Source organism: Mizuhopecten yessoensis, unplaced genomic scaffold (assembly GCF_002113885.1).
Source record: "Mizuhopecten yessoensis strain PY_sf001 unplaced genomic scaffold, ASM211388v2 scaffold10635, whole genome shotgun sequence".
In the NCBI taxonomy this organism is placed as follows: Eukaryota; Metazoa; Mollusca; class Bivalvia; order Pectinida; family Pectinidae; genus Mizuhopecten; species Mizuhopecten yessoensis.
The window spans coordinates 1676180-1696051 of NW_018408645.1; the positions used below are offsets into that span (position 1 = coordinate 1676180).

General features: G+C 33.9%; 1 protein-coding gene across 2 annotated transcripts in view; it reads right to left on the reverse strand.

The window, feature by feature from the left end:
- Positions 1–789: 789 nt before the first annotated feature.
- The window catches only part of LOC110461536 (nipped-B-like protein B), a 36464-nt gene continuing 17381 nt past the window's right edge, over positions 790–19872 (reverse strand). For both annotated transcript variants that reach the window (XM_021515041.1, XM_021515040.1), the window contains 28 exons: positions 19593–19661; positions 19114–19215; positions 18449–18642; positions 17723–17825; positions 17376–17474; positions 16788–16934; positions 16352–16486; positions 15972–16076; positions 15383–15436; positions 14999–15110; positions 14513–14649; positions 14143–14283; positions 13690–13783; positions 13300–13451; positions 12466–12556; positions 11923–12029; positions 11583–11649; positions 11359–11413; positions 10638–10773; positions 10260–10367; positions 9713–9916; positions 9257–9403; positions 7344–7376; positions 6903–6987; positions 5779–5893; positions 5080–5251; positions 4423–4689; positions 790–3922 (listed from right to left, as the gene is read on the reverse strand). In XM_021515041.1, coding sequence (XP_021370716.1) covers positions 3659–3922; positions 4423–4689; positions 5080–5251; positions 5779–5893; positions 6903–6987; positions 7344–7376; positions 9257–9403; positions 9713–9916; positions 10260–10367; positions 10638–10773; positions 11359–11413; positions 11583–11649; positions 11923–12029; positions 12466–12556; positions 13300–13451; positions 13690–13783; positions 14143–14283; positions 14513–14649; positions 14999–15110; positions 15383–15436; positions 15972–16076; positions 16352–16486; positions 16788–16934; positions 17376–17474; positions 17723–17825; positions 18449–18642; positions 19114–19215; positions 19593–19661 — 3495 coding nt within the window. In that variant the 3' untranslated portion in view covers positions 790–3658. The remainder of the gene's footprint in view (positions 3923–4422; positions 4690–5079; positions 5252–5778; positions 5894–6902; positions 6988–7343; positions 7377–9256; positions 9404–9712; positions 9917–10259; positions 10368–10637; positions 10774–11358; positions 11414–11582; positions 11650–11922; positions 12030–12465; positions 12557–13299; positions 13452–13689; positions 13784–14142; positions 14284–14512; positions 14650–14998; positions 15111–15382; positions 15437–15971; positions 16077–16351; positions 16487–16787; positions 16935–17375; positions 17475–17722; positions 17826–18448; positions 18643–19113; positions 19216–19592; positions 19662–19872) is intronic.

Here is a 19872-nt window from a genome sequence, read left to right on the forward strand (position 1 = left end):
ACCAATTGAGATATCTGGTGTTACAAATTGGTTCTAGTAATGTGTCAAGTATTGGTAGCATATTTTAAAGTACTACTATTCATTAGAAGTCAGCTTGTGATAACAAACTGCAGTTCCCGATGGTTGAAGTTAGATAACTGATAAATTATGCAAACAGTTTGAACTTTCCTCGAGTACACATGACATGCAGAAAAGCATATTATCTTCAACAGATGTTCATAGTATATATTATGAATGCATCTTTTTATATCAGTACATGTTTATCATGCACTATAACTGTATACAAGGAAACTTTCATACTTCACTGTAAAATCCATGTTCGCCCAGTGTTAATTTTACTCTTAAAATGTATATGTTGTTTTCTTATATTTGCAGTTATGATAAATTTGCCCTCATTGTGAAAGGTGCAAATTAAACTGCAGGGAAAAAATTTCTGTATACATTAACCACAAACGGAAATATCATTACATAACCCTATCAAATTCATATCTGGTATGAATGCCTGACCCAATTATTGACATCATTTCTAAATACATGTACAAGTATTATACATATATTTATTATTGCCAACTAGAGATTTAGAAATCAGCTATTTCATGGAATCTGTCGTTTCACTTTTGAAAGCTGGTCATTAATCATCTAGTACATACCAGTGTTGCTGGTCTGAGGATTCTAGCAGTTTAGTGACTATACAAATCTGAATTATAAGAACAAAGAAACATGAATGCAACTACAGTATACTTACAAGTCTTGGTCCATATGCACAAACAGAAAACCACAAGCAGTACAAAATTTGTAACTTTTTTTTATTATTTCAAATAACTTTTTATCTACTTTCTCAGTTCACAAACTTTGGGAATGAAGACATCACTTGTGATTCAATGGATTCAATAAGAAAGATGAATTGTTAAAGAGTCAACGGCTGTTTTTTTATAATAAAATAAATACTTCATGACAGCTATAGATTTACAGGGTGAGAAAATGATATATTTCATACAATGAAATGTAACATGACATTTGATAAAAAAGGAGGCAATTAGATGAATTTTGATAAAATATGTAGTAATCAACATGTGATGAGATGATAAATATGAACGATTGCAGCAGCAGATTGACAACATAAACAACTCTGTATTTACACTATAAAATAGGACAAAAATGATTTCCACGATGTGTATGTAGTTCATATGAATTATGCTCAATTTCTTTCATGTAAATGTGTATCACAAACTTTCACATTCATACAAGTAGTTTAGGCTTGGCTTCAAACACAAGCATTCATCAAATAGCTAAGGAAAATATCTTGCACTTTTTTTAATTCCTCAATGTAAATGGCATTACATGTTCATAGTTTGTTCGAAGTTTGAATTTAAAGCCTGCTTTCTTTTGAATTGATTTGATTTGACACTAATCTTGGTTGCTGTTTTCCCCTTTAAGGCCCTATAACCACGGATAATTTGTTAACAGCTTTGAGACGACCTACCAACTAGGTTGTGATAAAGCGGTATATAAGAACCTTGAATTATTATTATTATTATTTTCCAATATTCACCCACAGCTTACTACATGTGAAAGACATGTAAACAATGCAGAAATTTTACAGTTTATTAAATTTAACATAGTTGTGAGTTGAACTGATGTAGAGATTCTTCTAGATGTTTTTGCTATGACCTTGAACATGAGAAGTAACAGCAGGGTAAACAATAACAAATCACAAGAATAAACGTTACAATCTGGTATATTTTCACAACCAATAAAATTTAAATGTTTTACATAAAAAGTAAAGATGTTACACTTTAAAAGTATGAAGGACTTGTTTAATGTCAGTCCTTCAAAAATGGATTCCATATACCTGTTGAGAAGCATTTCTTTTGGGAATGGTGAAAGTGAACATTTTTAACCCTTTTTCCCCTATTAAACAGAATTTAAACACATACATTTTCCAAGGAAATTCAATGATACTGAATGAATTAGACAACCAAGTTGCAGAGAAACAAACCTTAATTACTTTTTCATCCTGAAATGTTGTCACAAGTCTATGGTATTAGCTTATGTTTGTCACTTCTTTATCTATTAACAGTATGTAGAACTAGTTATTCAATTTGCATATATGAACCATTTCATCTATCTTGCTTTAATAATCCTGAAGTGAAACAAGTCACATGTAAAAAAAATAGTTATAATTAATCCAAGAGCCACTGGATTGAACTTTCAGCAGTTAACAAACATGGGTGGTAGTTACTACCATTGTTATCTAATTTATTAAAAATTCTTTTGTTGTTACTCGATTGTTTATGGTCAGCTACCACACAATCTTTTTTTACTGAACATCAATGCTAGAGATGTAAAGGTCTAACAACACTCACTATCATTGTTATAGGAAATCATTCAATTTAATGGTTGACACTGTAACTCTTTACTTCTGTATGGATCCAGGATTCATTCACCATTATTTTGATAGAGTCCACTGATCTTGTGCCTTTATATATATCACAGCTATTAAAAGTATTCTGTTACGATCAATGAAATCTTTACTGAGAAAGTAGATAAACAGTTCAATAGATATATCTTCATTTAACAAAGGATGTGTCAGCATTCCTTTTTAAGAATTAAACTGTTTTCTTGAATTATTGAACCAGTCAAAGATTGTTATTCCCTTATTTATATCTATAGCTTATTCCAGCTAGATAGGGTGCTATATCAAATGTTTATTATTATATCCCATTCAGCTTGAGACCACAGCATAAGCCTAATCGATACAAACAAGTCTTTCAAATCAAAGAGTGTACATCAAAGATTGTTTAAACCATTTTAAGTGGAAAATGCAAACTCATCTTCTACTTTCATCATTTGCCCTATGTATCTTTTAAAAACTAACACACCAAATATTGAGAAAATTGATTGGCACATTCTCATATCAGTCAAACTCAAAAATCAAAATACCCAGTCCTATTATTAAAGATATTTGTATGCATCATACATGAGATTCCTTTTAAAATACAGACAGAATACAACTCGTCAGCTACAATCATCAACAATTGAGTGTTTAGAAGAGAAAAAAATGTCAGTGAAACAAAAATACCTCAAGATAACGAAATGCTGGAATTATTTTAGTCCATACCAAACAAGTGTGACATAAAAAAAAACCACTTGATCAGCACCAAAAAATTCTGGTGATCATCTGTCTATTTTGTCAGTAACGTCGTCATCTTCTATGAACCAAACCACTGTACCATTCTTGTTTTTTGAAAGACTGTAATTCATTCTAAAACGTTATTTAATATAGATTAAGAAGTACTAAAACAATGGAAGAATTCTAAAAATCAGTACATTCAACATAAAACAAGGCAAATATTCCCTGGATGATTGCATAATTGAAACACATTTTCTTCAAAAAACAAAACAAAGAAACATAAAAAAGTAACAAATGCAGTATTCATTCAAAGGATGACATCGCTGAGTTGAAATGGTAAAACTTCATGCTTGGTTTATAATCCTGGTCCTTTTGTAAAGATCCCTTAAAACTGCAACACATCCTTTTAGAATATATTGTTGGAAATTAATGTGCATACAAGTTCGCATTACCTGTATGCAAGGTATTCTTCTTGCCATTGAGACATCCACACATCATTCGCGCACCACTAAAACTCACTGAAAACTATAACACAAAATCCGGATCGTCATCACTATCATCCTCACTGTCACTTTTATATCGCCGTTTCCGCTTTTTGTGTTTCTTTCTGTCTCTCGATGATGATGACGACGATTTAGGTGTAGATGAAAATGAACTGCTAAATGTACTAGATGAAGTCCTTGTAGATGAGGGTGTTTGAATTTTAATTTTCTTCTTTTCGGATGTGCCATGTATTAAATGGTGATGTTTAGAGAGTCTTGATGATAAGGAGTGATGATGTGTTGAATGCTGAAAAAGAAGGTAAATAAAAAGTAAAAAATACTTTCAAATGACTTATAATTAAATGTACACAAGATATTGGATAGTCTCATTTTGAATAGCCCACTTACTGCTTTTAAAATATCAATACCCTCTTGTTTTAAAATCTCATAACTCCAAAAACTTAGTTTCTGTCACAAGACTGATGAGAATAAAACAATTTGTGTAAGGAGTTGATTAATATGCTATCCCAATATTCAAATATGTCAATTGTTTTTAAGAGCACAAACTGCAATATTTATTGTTATACAACATTTGTTTCATGGTATGTGATTATGGAAGTTACTATTTGGCAAAAGTAAATGTTTAGATACATATAAATGGGTAAAAATCACTGTAAACATGGTATCTTGATATTTTCTGTGCATTCCATTTGCAAACAAAAATTATTTTCTCAGTAAAGACTACAAATTGTGTCATTCTAGGAAGATCACAATAACATGGCCCTTCTCTGCTCCAAGCAAACTTACATGTCCTGTGTGATGTGTGGGCGGTGGCGGAGGGTGATGAGGCTTGCTTGTCTCATTGGAATTGGCTTCTGTGTTGGCATTGGCATCTGTGTCTGTAGGTTGGTTCTCTGCGCCCTCTTTACCCGGAGCTGCCTCGCCCGCCGTGCCTGCGGGGGCGGTGGCTGTCCCTGCTGCATCTGGCTTGGCAGGGTTAGGAGTGCCAGTCTTACCCTCGCCATCACTGTCATCGTCGTCAGGCGGGTCTATACACAACATTAGCGCTTTGAACTGTAACAGAAATATTAGTGTTAAGACCATACTAGTCCAGAAACTGAAGTGAAGAAATAAATATTACAAATGGGTTCATGTTCAGGCAATAAATAATGAGAGTTATCACTTAAATCTGCTCCCTGACTCCTCCTTTCATCAGTTCTTACTATCCTATCGCATTACAGTTTATCAGACAACCTTTTCTCGTTACCAACTGCAGGAAATCATTACTTTTCTTTTGGAAGCTATCAATTACATGGAACAAGCAATATTCCTTGCTTGAGACTTCAGTAATAGATTACTTATGACTTTACAGAATTAAAGGAAGATAACAAATAATAGATTACATTGAAGCACATTTCCAGGTGTGTATACACTCATTGTACTGGAATGTAGATGTGTTCTTACCTCCAAGTAATCATTGACTAGTTTTGTCCGCACTTCGATGTCCTCTGAAGATTTTGGTGTACCTTCAGCAAGCACTTCCAGCACTGTTTCTGGATTGAACTTGACCAGAAACTTTCTTGTAACAGGTTTATCATATAACTTGGTTTCTGCCGGGGAGTAGTTGTGAATTTTGCTAAAATAGTAAGAATATAAGGGTGTGAAAAATCAGGATTTAAATCAGCAAGTGATTTCCTCATAAATGTGTTGTCTTATTTTCTGATTGATCAAACACACAAAAACATGAACATAATGATGTATTATCCAATGGCAGTCAAATGCTACACTTGCACTCAATGCTGAATTATAATTCTACAATTGTAAAGTGTATAAGTATATATTACACAGGAAAACAGGTTAATTTATAGTTAATTTTTCAATTTACTTGCAATAATTTGCCTTCAAGGAAACTTGCTGTCACTGCAAATTCTTAAAAATCCAATCATAATCCTCGGCGTAAGTAAGTCTGGCAAAAAAGACCACTGCAACTTTGAGTGTGTCAGTATGAGGATGAAAGATGACCGCAGGAATAGTGAGCATTCCACTAAGGGGAGTACAAGTGACCACATGTACACTAAGTCTAGCGAATGACCACATGAACATAGTTATTTATTGAAATCACATGACCAATGGGATAGTATCAGACTGAAATGACCAGCTCACCTGTCTGTGAAACCGTAAAGCTCCTTTAGGTGCTGCTTTAGATGGAGCAATAGGATACAGCCTTGGGAGAATCGACAGATCTCTAGGAGGGGCTGGATACATGCTGGAAGGCGCTCTACAAGTAAAAACCATTAGTCATCATAATAATGATTCAAGCTTGATGATTCTTTCTTGAAGTATCTGTCTACATAGACCACTTGTCTATCTTAATAAGATCTTCCCCTTCCTTTCATATGGGTTTATAATTAAATTTTAGCATGTCATTTAATAATATCGAATATCAACCTACTGCAAATAGAACATGAGTAAAGCAAAGAGGAATATACGCCCATCCCATGCCAATCTGACATACTTATAATCCTACTGATGCATCATTGTATCTAAATGTATGAAAATATGGAAATATAATAAGTTGAGAACTTTTTCTGGATTATAAAAAAAGTAGAAACATACTATACTTTACCAACTTAGGCTGAAGGAATATATATATTTCATATATCCTTTATGGCCCTTAAAAATTAATTTTCATAGAAATATTCTCCCTTTGTATCTAGTTCAAACTATTAACAGAAAATGAAATAGCCCTTTTAGTCAATAATTGTTCATTTTGCAACATCAAAGCCAAAGACGTTCTTATTGTTCATTAATTACTTGCAGTTTTCGATATTAATCTCATCAGAATCGTGTTAACTTATTGTGCAGAAATTGTTGAACAATCAGATAGCATTAAGCTGATAAATGATGTGCAGGTATTGCACCTGGCCAGAATTGACAAACTTATTGTGCAGAAACTGTTAACCAATCAGAGTACTGTATGCTATTAAATTATACACAGATTTGGCTCAACTATGAAATTAGTCTAAGTCTTCATATAATGTACATGCACACTGATTTCCGCGAAAATTGAATAATATTTATCAAGTTATCATGCAGAAACTTAAGTTTAGAAATTGACCAATCAGAGCACCGTATGCTACCAGATTAATTACGTGAGGATTTTGGTCAAATTGGAATGCAGCCTCAGTCTTGGTATAATGTACATGCACATGAACGGATGCTCCCCATACATCTTGTCAACATTTTTGAGTTTTAAGTTACAAATTTTGAACTATAGTATAGCGTACCAAGCAAAGCCTCCGGATCGTCGTCTTCCTCATCATCGATTGATTTTTGGGCTCCATTCTGTCCATTCTGGTTGTTTACAAGACCCTGCAAATAGAACATATCATATTCATGACTACCCAAAGAAACAATGATGTGAGGATAAAAAATCAGAAAGGCAACACAAATTAATATGACCAAAAATAAGGACACAATTAACTTGAAAAATTCTGAAAGCTTTTCATCGATAACTCTCACCACATGCTGGTCAGAATTCTGTAGAGTGGAAGTCATGTGTTTTCAATATTAGGTGCAACATTATTTTGTCTTTTAAATAATCACATGCACTAGACACAGATAAAACTTAAATATACCCGGTAATGAATAATGAGCCAACAGTAAATACAAGCAGAGGCATAATTGAGCATTTAAATGATAGAGAACAAAACAAAAATAAACTGTACCCCATGGTGTTCTCGGTCACTGCCATACAGCTTCTAAAATAGAACAAAAAATTTAAGCAAAAAGAAACAATCATGCAGGAAAAAATAAAATATTCAAAGCTACATTGATTGGTTTTTGACATAAAGCAGTAAAACCTATCTAAAAGAATCTTTGATTAATAGGCATTGTATTTTTCTCTAACTGAATATATTCAACATTTGATCTTTATTTGTTTCACTAGTCTAGTCTACAGACCATAGTTCATAAAGATAATTATACAGCTTGGTTTAGCACTCAGAGTACTGCAATAGTTAAAGAACTATAAAAACACATGGTATAATTGTGATAATAGTTTAATATTAAAACCATGTAAGGAATTAAATTTAAGTCACTGACACTATGAGGTTGTTGTATTGAACTCAACTCCATGCATAACTATTTCTTTGTGTACTTGACAGAACTTCTCAATTACTTTCTAAGATACTGTCTAGCATTAATTCAAATCCTTTTGCAATAACACAGGATTTGCAAAACAATCCATTTACAGATTTTTTTGATTTTTTCTTTATTCATTCTAGGATGTCATTTTTGATTTCCTGTATTGGGCTACGGGTAAAAGGGCAAAAATGAATGCACTAAATGAACAAGCATACTGAGCATTGCTAAAGCAATACATGTCCCCTACCAGCCCCCGCTAGCTATAACACTAATAATTTATAAAAATGGTGCCCTTTTGTGTTAATTTGGGAAAATGAAAAGTATACAATTAGCTTGTAACTGAGTTTAATGTTATAATAATACAAGAAATTGTAATGTTAGTATTATGACAGAGGAATTATATAAAATAAAATGATTGACAACCCTGAAAACTTGTCCGAGATATTATCGTCCTTTGTAATTGTGTGAAGTTTAATCAAAATCCCTCAAGGAATCAAGCCGCTAGAGCGCTGACAATGAATTTTCTAAAAATAGCAACGGTGACCTTGACCAAACTAACCTGAAACTTGAACTTATCCAAGATATTATGGTCCTTTGTAATTGTGCGAAGTTTAATCAAAATCCCTCAAGAAATAAAGCTGCTAGAGCGCTGACAAGGATTTTCTAAAAATAATAATGGTGACCTTGACCCAACAACCTTGAAACTTGAACTTGTCGGAGATATTATGGTCCTTTGTAATTTTGAGAAGTTTGATCAAAATCCCTCAAGGAATGAAGCCGCTAGAGTGCTGAAAAGGATTTTCTAAAAATAGTGACCCTGACCCAACAACTCTGAAACTCAAACTTGTCCGAGATATTATGGTCCTTTGTATTTGAGTGAAGTTTGATCAAAATCCCTGAAGGAATGAAGCCGCTAGAGCGCTGAAAAGGATTTTCTAAAAATAGTAACAGTGACGCTAGAGCACAGACAAACATTGGTGTGGTGTAACGTACGTACACAGATGGACGGAGAAGAAACCTATAGTCCCACCCCCGGTTTCACCAGTAAGGTAGGGGACTAATAATCATGCCTCCTTATTAACACAGTTACTATATCATGCAGTACAAATACATTTATGGCAGACTTTTGTTTCACAAAATACATTGACACGCATGCATAGATTATCTTATAAATGTTATTTAACTTTCTGTGCTCAAAACTACAGGAATAACATAAAAATTATAAGTTTACAACAACTACCACTATTTCTTTCATCACTTTTGGACTTTTCCCCATTCATGGGAAAGGATTTACAAGTAAAGTGTAAAACATGCAGATGTATTGTTTTCCAGTTTAGTGGGAAAGAAATAATCTGATACTTTAGACAACACATTTCTCTGTAAGTTGTATCTACAGATAAAAATATTTTTTGTAAGAAATCTATTATGATTCAACAGCATTTCAGACAAACACTTCACCCTATATTTTCACTAAATGTTCTCTATCCATACTTGCCTCCCTGAAAGACTGCAGCAGGTTGGAACCTGACACGGACACTATGATATCTATTTGGTGGATGATGAATAAGGGTTCGTCCTGAGTTTGGTATGGGAAAAAGGACAAGTTGTCTGATATATACACCTGCTCTGCTAATGTAATTTTCTGTAAAAAAAAACACCACAATATATCATACAAAAGTTTAAAAACACGAAAAAGTGTTTTTTGACATTTTGTGTAAAAATATACCTTCATCTGTGTATTAGAAAGTCTTGTCAATTGAATTATTTCATAACTAAATACAATGTATACTTTAATTTTGCAATAGTTTGATCAGAAAGGCAACACAAATTAATAAACAGAAATTTAAGTCTTTATATACACAGTGATGGAAATGTAGAAATGCTCTTTTTCTTATCAATGTCATTTTAATTCACACACCAGGTTCTACACATTGAAATTAGGATAACCTACCGCAGAGTCGTCAAACAAGTTAAGAAGAGTTGTTAGAATAGCCCTACGATGGGGGCGGTTGCTTCGCAGCACTGTATACAAGTATGCGTTCAGACTCTGCACATTATCATCTGGAGATCTCATTCCTCTAATTGGTTTTGAATGGTCATTCTGAAGGATTTGTTGAAGGCGGTAGGATAACTTCAGTCCATGTAATGATTTCATCTGAAAACAATTTTAAATGTTGTACTAAATTTATTACTAACCTGTAGAAACTTAAACAGCTCATTTCTACCCAATATCTTTCTGATTAAACTGGTTTGAAGTAAGGTTTTTTATTTCTCCAATGACATTTTGGATAATAAAGTCACAATTTGAAGCCATTTAATAGAATTACCCTTCCTCACATAATCAACAATGATGGCTTCACCACAAAATATAACATTTTCTTAAATATCAAAATATTTCAATTCCTGCCTTCAAAATTTTTCCAATCACTTTTTGTACATGTCAGACGGCCTTCCTCATCACTGACACACATAAACAGATTCATCTTGTTTGTACCTACATGTATGAAACCAGGGTATTTCTTTTCTATTTCCTGTAGCTGCTGATCAGCTTTCACCCTGATTGACTGCTCAGAATCGGTTCCGAAGCTGATCAAATATGGCACACACTGAAACAACCACAAGCAATTGTATATCAAGAAAGTCTATATTTCTTATCTGCAAGACAAAGAGAGGTTCCCCTTGGACATGCATCTTTTGACCACTCAAAGCATAGGGTATGGTATTTGTAATGATATGAAAATTTAGGAGACTATTATTGAAGGAGACCATCAACATTTTTTTTTTATAATTTATCACAAATAAGAGATTTTTCAAGAGACCATCCACAACCATCACCCTTCTCCCCCCAAAATACCTCAAAGAGTGTTCCTACTGACCTGAACAGGGTGCACCAGCCCCTGCCGGAGGACAAGGTTTATCACACTGAGAGCTGCCATTCTGACTTGGGACTGTTGGTTGAAGAAGGACTCCAGCACTTGTTTCAGGTAAACTTGCATCACTGTACTGGCCATCCTGTACAAGTAAAAACGTTCAAACTATCATCAGTAAAATTTAATAAATATATTCCACTTTATTTGGTTTCATAATCTCTGTCTCCTAATCAATATTGATGAACTACTTCCTTTTGTGTGTGCTGCATACTGTAATTATCTTCCTTAGCCACTTCAAATATTTTAATTTCAAATTCATTTTTTTTTTATCTATTTCAATAACAGCTATGTCTCTGCATGATCAATTTAAGTTATTTCATTCCATTTCAAATCCTGTGAACCCTGTTATTTTCCTTCCTTGATATAAATCCTGTGAACCCTGTTATGTTTCCTTCCTTGATATAGAACTTAAGTCACCACAGATTACCACTGGCAACAGGCAAATTGTCATAATACTGAAATTCTAGTTGACAAAACTTGGACAGTACGTGGCTTTACTGTATATGAAACATAACCAGTAACTATAGAATTTTTCATGATCAGAAACTCTGAAATCATTAAAAAGTGACAGAAATCTTTCATTCATAGTTTCACAGACAAGATTTTCTTATGATCAAGACCTTCCATGTGAAAATTATTGTAATCAGTTCAGTATGTATGCACTTACCCCGACTGAATATCATTCATTTCCTTCAAATCTTCCTCCTTCGAATGTTTTCTCCCTGTATGAAAATTGAAACAATAGCCATGAAGTGAGACGAACATTGATATTAAGATTGTTTCTGTTTTAGATTTAAAGGTACAAAAGGCTCAATTGTATAGACAAATCATTATTTCAAACAAATTTTTATCTAATTTACATTAGTTTGATCTTTAAATTTTTTAACTTACATTCTGCATCTGCCTTTTGCATACGGACCTCTTCTTCTTGGAGATAATACTGAAGGTTTTTCAACACCTGTAAAATCAAAACAAAATGTTCATGTTGCTGATATCAATACTTGCTGCGAAAATACTATTTATTTAAAGCCTACCTCATGGTAACAATTTTTTCAATGCTAAATGATAATTTTTTACCAGTGTTTTGTTCCTTGAAAGCTGTCAAAGGTATGATGAGGTAAATCCTAATACTATATTTTTTGTTTAAATATGCCTCCTCCCTTCCTTGTCCCATATATCTTTATATGGTAATATGATCAGAAACATATACCCGCAAAAAAAACAACATTACCTGAACTTTTAACCGAACTAGGGTGTGTTCGTTTGATAAAAATTCAACATACAGCTCCTTTGCCTTCACTCCAAGCATGTATTCATAATGACGCACAAAAAGAAACCCTGAAAAAGTAAACAGAATTTAACATTACAATGCACAAACAGCTTGTTGATATATTTACTACAACATACACACCCTATAAAACTTAACTGCAAGAAGACAAATAGCTGATGTAGCTATCGTGAAAAACTAACAGAAACACTGACAAATTAACATTACTCTCTTCATTGTTTTGGATTCTTGACCATTTTTTCAAAATATAAATCATTGTGTGTGGAATTTCTGACCTCATGCCTTATTTATTCTATGTTACAATAGCTATATATATTTTTCAATAATAAAATCAAACACATGAATAAAGCATCCTATCACCTTGATAAAACTGGAGTGATATTAAAAAATGTCCTTTGTTATATACACAAAGGTACCAAGCTCAGGTTATACTTCGCTCTTATGGGGTTTTTACATGACAGAAATAAAATAAAGTCTATGATTTACCTAAACCGGTCAAAGCTTTGGTGCGGACTTCCTCGTCTTCATGGAAGACAAAGTAGTGCAAAACATCATAGACTTTGTCTTTCACTGATGTCTGTAAAATCAGAAACAACATTGTAAGACACAGACTAAATCCTGTATGAAAACAAAAATGTCTTAGGGAATAATGAAGGTCCTCTGATAGATTATGAATATTTTTATCAGATAAACCATCCATCTGCTTTATCTCTGTCTGGAACCCAAGAAATCTCTGAATTACAGTAGAGGTTGAGGAAGGAAAGCTTCAAATCATCAACATTCTTTAAAGAGAAGAAAATCAGTAAAACAGACAGATTTTGCTCCCCTAAAACATAACTGAGACGAGAATAAAGTGTGTCGATGCAGACATGCATATTGCTAACTGGATGTTATGTGTTACATATCTTAGACCCCAGTTTTATATTGTCTGATACAACTCTTATTTCTGAAATCACTTAATTGAACTCAAAGTCAAACAAACCACTTTTTTATTCTACATTTACTAACCTTTGTTGATATACAAGACTTTGAAAACAATTTAACCTTTGACCTTGGGTGAATGGACCCAACATTGGCATATGACATGCTGCCTTGCCATCCTACATATATCCTTAAGCTGAATTAATTAACTTGTGTGAGTCAGAAGTTTTGGTCCGAACAATGAACTTAACTTTTGACCTTGGACATACAGATCCAAATGTGGCACACGAAACGCTGCTTTACTCTCCTGCATATAATCCTAAAATTTCATGGTGTTACCTCTATATGCTCCCGAAATTTTATTGGGGGACAGCATAAAAATCTTCTCTCATGATTTACCTTGGTTTCACCCATCTCACTGGAATCAAAATCGAAGTGTTTGCACAAAAGCCCGACTGTGAACAGGGACCTGAGTAGTGTCGGTTTTCTAATTTTCAACGTGGCGTTTTCTGGGTCTTCTCTGTGGTCTGCCATTAGACGTGACAACACACCTATAGGAACAACATTTATTGATCATCAACCCATTTGTATATTCAGTATTCAGTATTCTACAAATATTTCATGACTCTTGGCAATCATTAAAAGATATGATCACATCTTTCTATTGTTTGTCTATAAAGCATGTTCACCTACAGTAGATATCAATATATTCATTGGAAATTTGGTACAATTGTTAATGAAAGACACTGATCAATTATAGACCAACAAAATGACATAATGTGAACTTACCAAAGAACTTCTGGAAGCAGTCTTTGACTAAGGCATAGTTGTGGCTAACATTATTTACAACAGCACCTAAACACCGAACACAACTCTGGAGCACCTGCAATATGAAGTCAATCCTATAATCTTTTCTGGTATTACTAGTGAGAATTCAATGACAAGACAATTCAAAATCTTGCTTTTCTCTTTACACCAAGCAAACAGTCTTTCAAATGAGAATGATCGATGAGTTAAATGAAGGAACTAATGTTGAATTTCTAAATAAACGTGTTGTAGTACAAAGGACTCTGTCAGAAACAAAAGAACTTGGAGAAATATTAATCGCCACGGTGTTCAATTACATTTTTATGAAGTCAACTTAAATGAAGAATAGTTGTACTTGGTATTACAGAGACTACAAATCACTCCAATGAAGAGGTGGATTTCCATCTTGTCACTTGTAATAGATACATAGCTTACCATCATGCCATGTTTCAATATTAACTTGATCATGTCCTCCTCCAACTGGGCAAGAAATGATTCACTTGGGTGGTCCATCAATGGCACAACCACCTCAAGGATCCTGGCCACATAGTGCAGTACATAGAAGTCACCCTGTGTCTGTAACCAATATGAGTTAGAATTACATACAGCTAGAAATTTCATCAACTGAACGATATACAATTATTATAATGGTCTGGTATTTATTCGTATTTTAATTTCCAGTGGATATTATAACGTCATTATTCCTCAGCTGTAAGTGCTGATATGACAATGTAGAGGACTGCTGTTTGATGAAATATGCGGACCTCATAAAGACGTATGCATTCAAATGATTACAACAACTCACGCTGCACTTGATGTCCAGGTATGGCTGTAGTGTTGTGGCATGTTTGATCATCAGGTCTGGTTTGATCTTGCTGAACAGAAACAGAGTGGATAGACATGCCACTAGTCGCTGACTGCATCCCTTCACTGTGTCAACATCTGAAAGTATTGCCACATTCTTGTAATCTCAAGCAAGGAATCAAATTCTTTTTCTAGCGATGTATGTTGTTTTGTTTGTTTCCTAAGATGACATTACAATGAGAACTGTTTGATAGGGTTTGTTTAGGAAACTAACGTTAAGAATCAAATTGAACAACATTTCTTTAAACTCATTTAAAGAACACAATGTATTCAGAATCATAAGAATGAAACAAATTGGAAAGTAATAAACTGCCAAAAATGTTGATGAGGTCTATTAAGACTCTCCACATTAAACATGTCTGGTTCCGATAAAAAATACTGCGCACACATCATTCAGAATGGTAACAACTGCATAAGAAGACCATACCGACGCTGCGTTCTTCAAGTGAGAGGACATTTTCCACCAGACAGTCTACAATCTGTCGACATGACGTCACAGCACTTTTGTTGTAGTTGCCATCCTCATCCTTCTTCAACAGCTGAAACCAAATTCAGAACATTAATCTTTAAGTTTCCTTAATAATTATCAAGGCAAGAGATTTTTTTGATTTTTTTGAATGTCTGCTTTTTCTTGATAAAATGTATTCTTTCATGGTTGAAATTCTCAATCATTCTTTATACATAAAAAATTCTCAAAAATGACCAAATAATTTTATTTTTAAAATTGAAATGGTATGAAATTATTCCAGGTTAGTCAATATATTGAAGGGAGATTTTAACAACCTTGCCATTTTTCAATCTCTGAACTTACATTTTCTAACAACTGCTCAAAGAATTCAAAACCAGTGTCTTTGCATGCAGCAACCTGTAACAAAGGAATACATTGATATAGCAATGAACGTCTGTTATTGAATGTTAGTAATATCATTTAGCAGTTAACAATACTGATATTTTCCCAATATGCTAAAATACAGTAAGCTCTAATAACTAAGTCTATCACTCCATAAATATCACCATCATGATACAACTACCCTAATTATGAAGTGAAAGTGGTGATAATTTCTGGTATACAGTAATCATTTTGATCTACAATATTGTCAGCCATATCTATCAACTGATTTGAAAATAATGAATTCTCCTTTACAACAAATCAACCACCTTTCTTGATTTTGTTTGTTTCATATTTGACATCTTTGCAACAGTTGAGGTCATATGGAGATGGGTGCCTAGGGAGACATTGCTAAAATGTAAGAGTACAGAAGTGAGGAATACATAGATCTGTAGTAATGCACTGGTGGCAGCAGATCAAATTATGTTTCTACATATCCAATGTGTAAAATGTTGGGGAGTCCTACTTCCTCAAAAATGAGTAAATGAGTAAAACTTGGATTGCTACTTACCACATCGGTGATATTCACCACTCGTTGGAGCAATTTTGAGGTATCTTTGTCTCGGGTGCTGAGTGGAGTGAACCACATCGTCTGAAACACGTCGTTGACGAGTTTCTGGAAGAGAAGCGACAAAACTATAGCACAAATACGTAAAATAAACCAGTAAAATTTGCCAAAAAAACGTGTTGCCACATCACTATATTCAAAGAATGTTGTTAATATGTTCTTATAGAGTTTTTGGACAAATTACCACCAAATTTATTCAAAATTACAACATTTATCATGAATTGTCACATGCACAAATATTAAGAGAAACATATACAAGTTAAGCTGGACAAACTCTAAGCTAAAATTTCAGGTAAATTGAATCCACGAAAATGATATTGTACCTTGATGCCTTCCTCGTCATTCACCCGCCTAATCATCTTTACACACATTTCCGGAATTTTTTGGAAGTCACCTTGTTCTATACAGATATCTCTGAATATCTTTATCACCCGTTTGCGTACACTGATTCCTGTGTCCTGAAAGTGGAAGTCAACATTTTACAGAATACTCCAAACACATAAATAAAGGCTGAATATCCCCCCCCCCCCTCATAATTTCTTTTATTTTGATTTTTTTGGAATGGTCCCAGAATCTAATAATATACTGTAAATCACTTGATTAACTTATTGTGATTTACCATAATCCTCTTAATAATAAGAAAGCAATTAGATATTGTAAAATGAACAAAATTGCACAATCAAATCTCTTTCATGAAAAAATATTCCTGAAAAGTCCCTTATAATCATAAACTTGTAATGAAACGATGACAATACTTACCAGGATTCTATCTGTTAACATATCATAATATTTGGGAATGAGATCTGGACGGATAAGGATGAACCTCCCTACTAATTCCACTGCTGCCTCTCGAACCATCGTAGACTGATCCAGGAACCGACCATGGACACCTTTCTGCATGTCCGTCTGTAGAAAGCAAGGAACTTGTTAAAGATTATAGGACCCAATGAATTCATTATACCATATACTACAATTATCGGACTGGATGTCCATGTGTCATTTTGTTCTAGTATATCAAACACTATACTGTATAACAGCTAGTTTTCATCCCGTCAAATGTTTACTCGTCACGAGTCTATAACAGCCCAGTGTTAATTGCACTCTTCACAGTGGAATCATTTTATATCCTGGTATACCTATAATTCATCCACCAGGTCGGATCAGAACCCAATCAACCCATCCAACCATAACTAAACAGCGGCAATTTTGGAACTTTTGTACACTAACATCCTACAAACAAACTCTATTCACGATATGAAAATGATGCTGCCAAATAGTTTCACTGATTTATGAAGTTATGTCCTAAGATTATATTGATACATTGTTTTAACACATTTTATGACTTACCCTGGCAAGAATACCTGGATCTGATTCCACCACAGCTGTCAGACATTTCATTGCCTTTGTCCGCACAGCCACGGCTGTTTCACTAAGTACCCGCAAAATCTGCGAAAAAAGTAACATTTTATGAAAGAAGATGTAGGGAAATAATGAACAAAATCTGGAGAAAAAAATCTGGATTCAAACATCAAAGTATTATTTGGGCTTGGGCATGAAACAACCCTGTTGCTTTGGTGTTTAATGCTACTAATATAAGCAAATTGCTTTTAAAACTCTAGATTTGAATTATAAAATCCTGTCAAAGATATACAAAAATAATGCAACTGCATTAGGCTGAAAATAATCCTACTTACCTGTGTCAAATAAATATCAAAACTTTGTGCAAATGGGCGTTTTGAGGATAGGTATCTCGCTATCAAACATGCACTGTCATGCTCTAAGTTGCTTGGATGTGGTCTGGAATAGAACATATACAGGTATTTATTAGAATGTATCATCAGATTACACATGCTCAATATTTCATTTTGTCCCTGGATAAAAGATGAAGTTTTTTTTAGCAATAGATTGTGAAAGACTTACTCATATCAATATATTATTTTCTCTTGTCATCTATCAATTTTTTCAATTTTGTCACCCCTGTCCTCCAACTATTGCTAGATTTTCCTTTGCACAGTATCAACTGACATGGTATGAAACTAAAGCAAACTTTTTCTGTTTCCATTCCCCCCCCCCCCCGCCAAGTCATTCAAAAGTCTGATTGATGTTGGTTTTGAATCAAACACTTAATACTTTTCCCCTTGTCTTAAACAAAAGTTACATCCATTTCGAACCTCTTAAATGCTTTCTCAGATATTCCAAGCAAAGAAAACCTATTGAAAGATGTTGTTTTAGAACTACTGCAAAGTGTTAACTTCTGTAAAGTACATAGATACTGGATCTTTTTGAGCCTGTAGCTCCTGGCTTATTAATGATCCCACTTAAACCATGTCCATCTTCTGGACATGTAAGCAGCATGTTCCCAATAAAATATTGTGTGTCTTCCCTTTATCTGACCAGAGTAGTGCTGTAATAAAACCCACCTTCCTGATTTGTGTGACTCCAGTGTGAGCTCCACTTGTTTCATGAGGAAGTTTTTACGCCGCTCTGTGTTCTGGAGCTCTTCTGTTGTCAGCTCTGCTTCAGTCTCATCAAATTCATCATGAGCAGCCTCAGACTTTTCAGCTTCCATAGTGGCATCTCTGTACCACTGAGCTATGTAAAACTGACAAGCAAACTGAAAACAAACCACAGTTTATATTAACATTAAGATCAAATAACTCTTCCAGTCACTGATTTGAAAATTCTAAAGTTCTGTGAAATATCACAATCAAGGAAAATACTTTTAAGAAAACATTTTAAAATAAGGTTTACGTTACTAGACAGAAGATGATAGATGTTGTGGTAAATTCACATACCATTCACATGAAAAAATACCCTGCAATGAAAAATAGCTCAGTGAGCAGTACAGTTATATTTAATTTCTAAATTCTTTCAATATTATATTTCAGTGTTCAAGGTCTTCCACCAAATACACATTCTTAAGGTTTGAAAACCACAACCCAGGTTATTTTGTTTTGGTTTATAAGTGAAGAGCTACAGTGATTCTTTTGATGTTATAAGAATGAAGCTTCAGAAATTTTGTATTTTTGACATAAAGCAGTATAAAGCAGTAACACTGTTGATTCCAATACTGTTCATGTCTTACCCAGTATGCTGGCTCACTCTCACTGTTGTAAGTGAGGTATTCCAACATAGCCTTTTGTAAACTCTGAGCCTGGTCTTCAGCTGATTCACCCTGACCTTCCGGCTAAAAAACATTTTGCAAAACATTGGAATCATTACTTAGAAATTCTTTCTTGTATTAAAAACAAGTATGCGCCGAAGAAATACTCATACATTTTGTAGACTGAAGTGTAATAAACAAGTGGTCTTATGAGTTGGTTCAATTTGATGTGAACTGACATAGCCCAATTTTGAAATAGGAATAATGACATTCTGTCATGGCTTCTAATATCGAATTGTTTCTCAAAACTTAAAACACATTATAGGCCTGTGGCTTAACTGTTCAACATTTTGTGAAAATTCATGACTTTGACATCAAGCCACAAGACAATAAAAAATTAAAGCTTTTAATTTTCAAACAACAAAGAAAACTCTTCTGTGCAAATTGATAAAAAAACTCACCACAGGTGAATTTTTCCCTCCCCGTGAGGATCGCCGTGGTGCTTCATCATCACTATCCACTTCATTTACCTGTAAACAACAAACAACAGCTATGTTTACTAACACAGTGACTACCAAATCAGTATCATGACCTAAATGACTTTTGCACTTTAAAACTGGTAAATGGATTTACCTGGTAGTAATAAAATTCACAAATTGTCAAAGCACATTGGGACCTTTCATCTATGAAGAAGAATCAAGTAAATGTTAAAATTTTAGCCAATTTGACTCCTTTTCAACC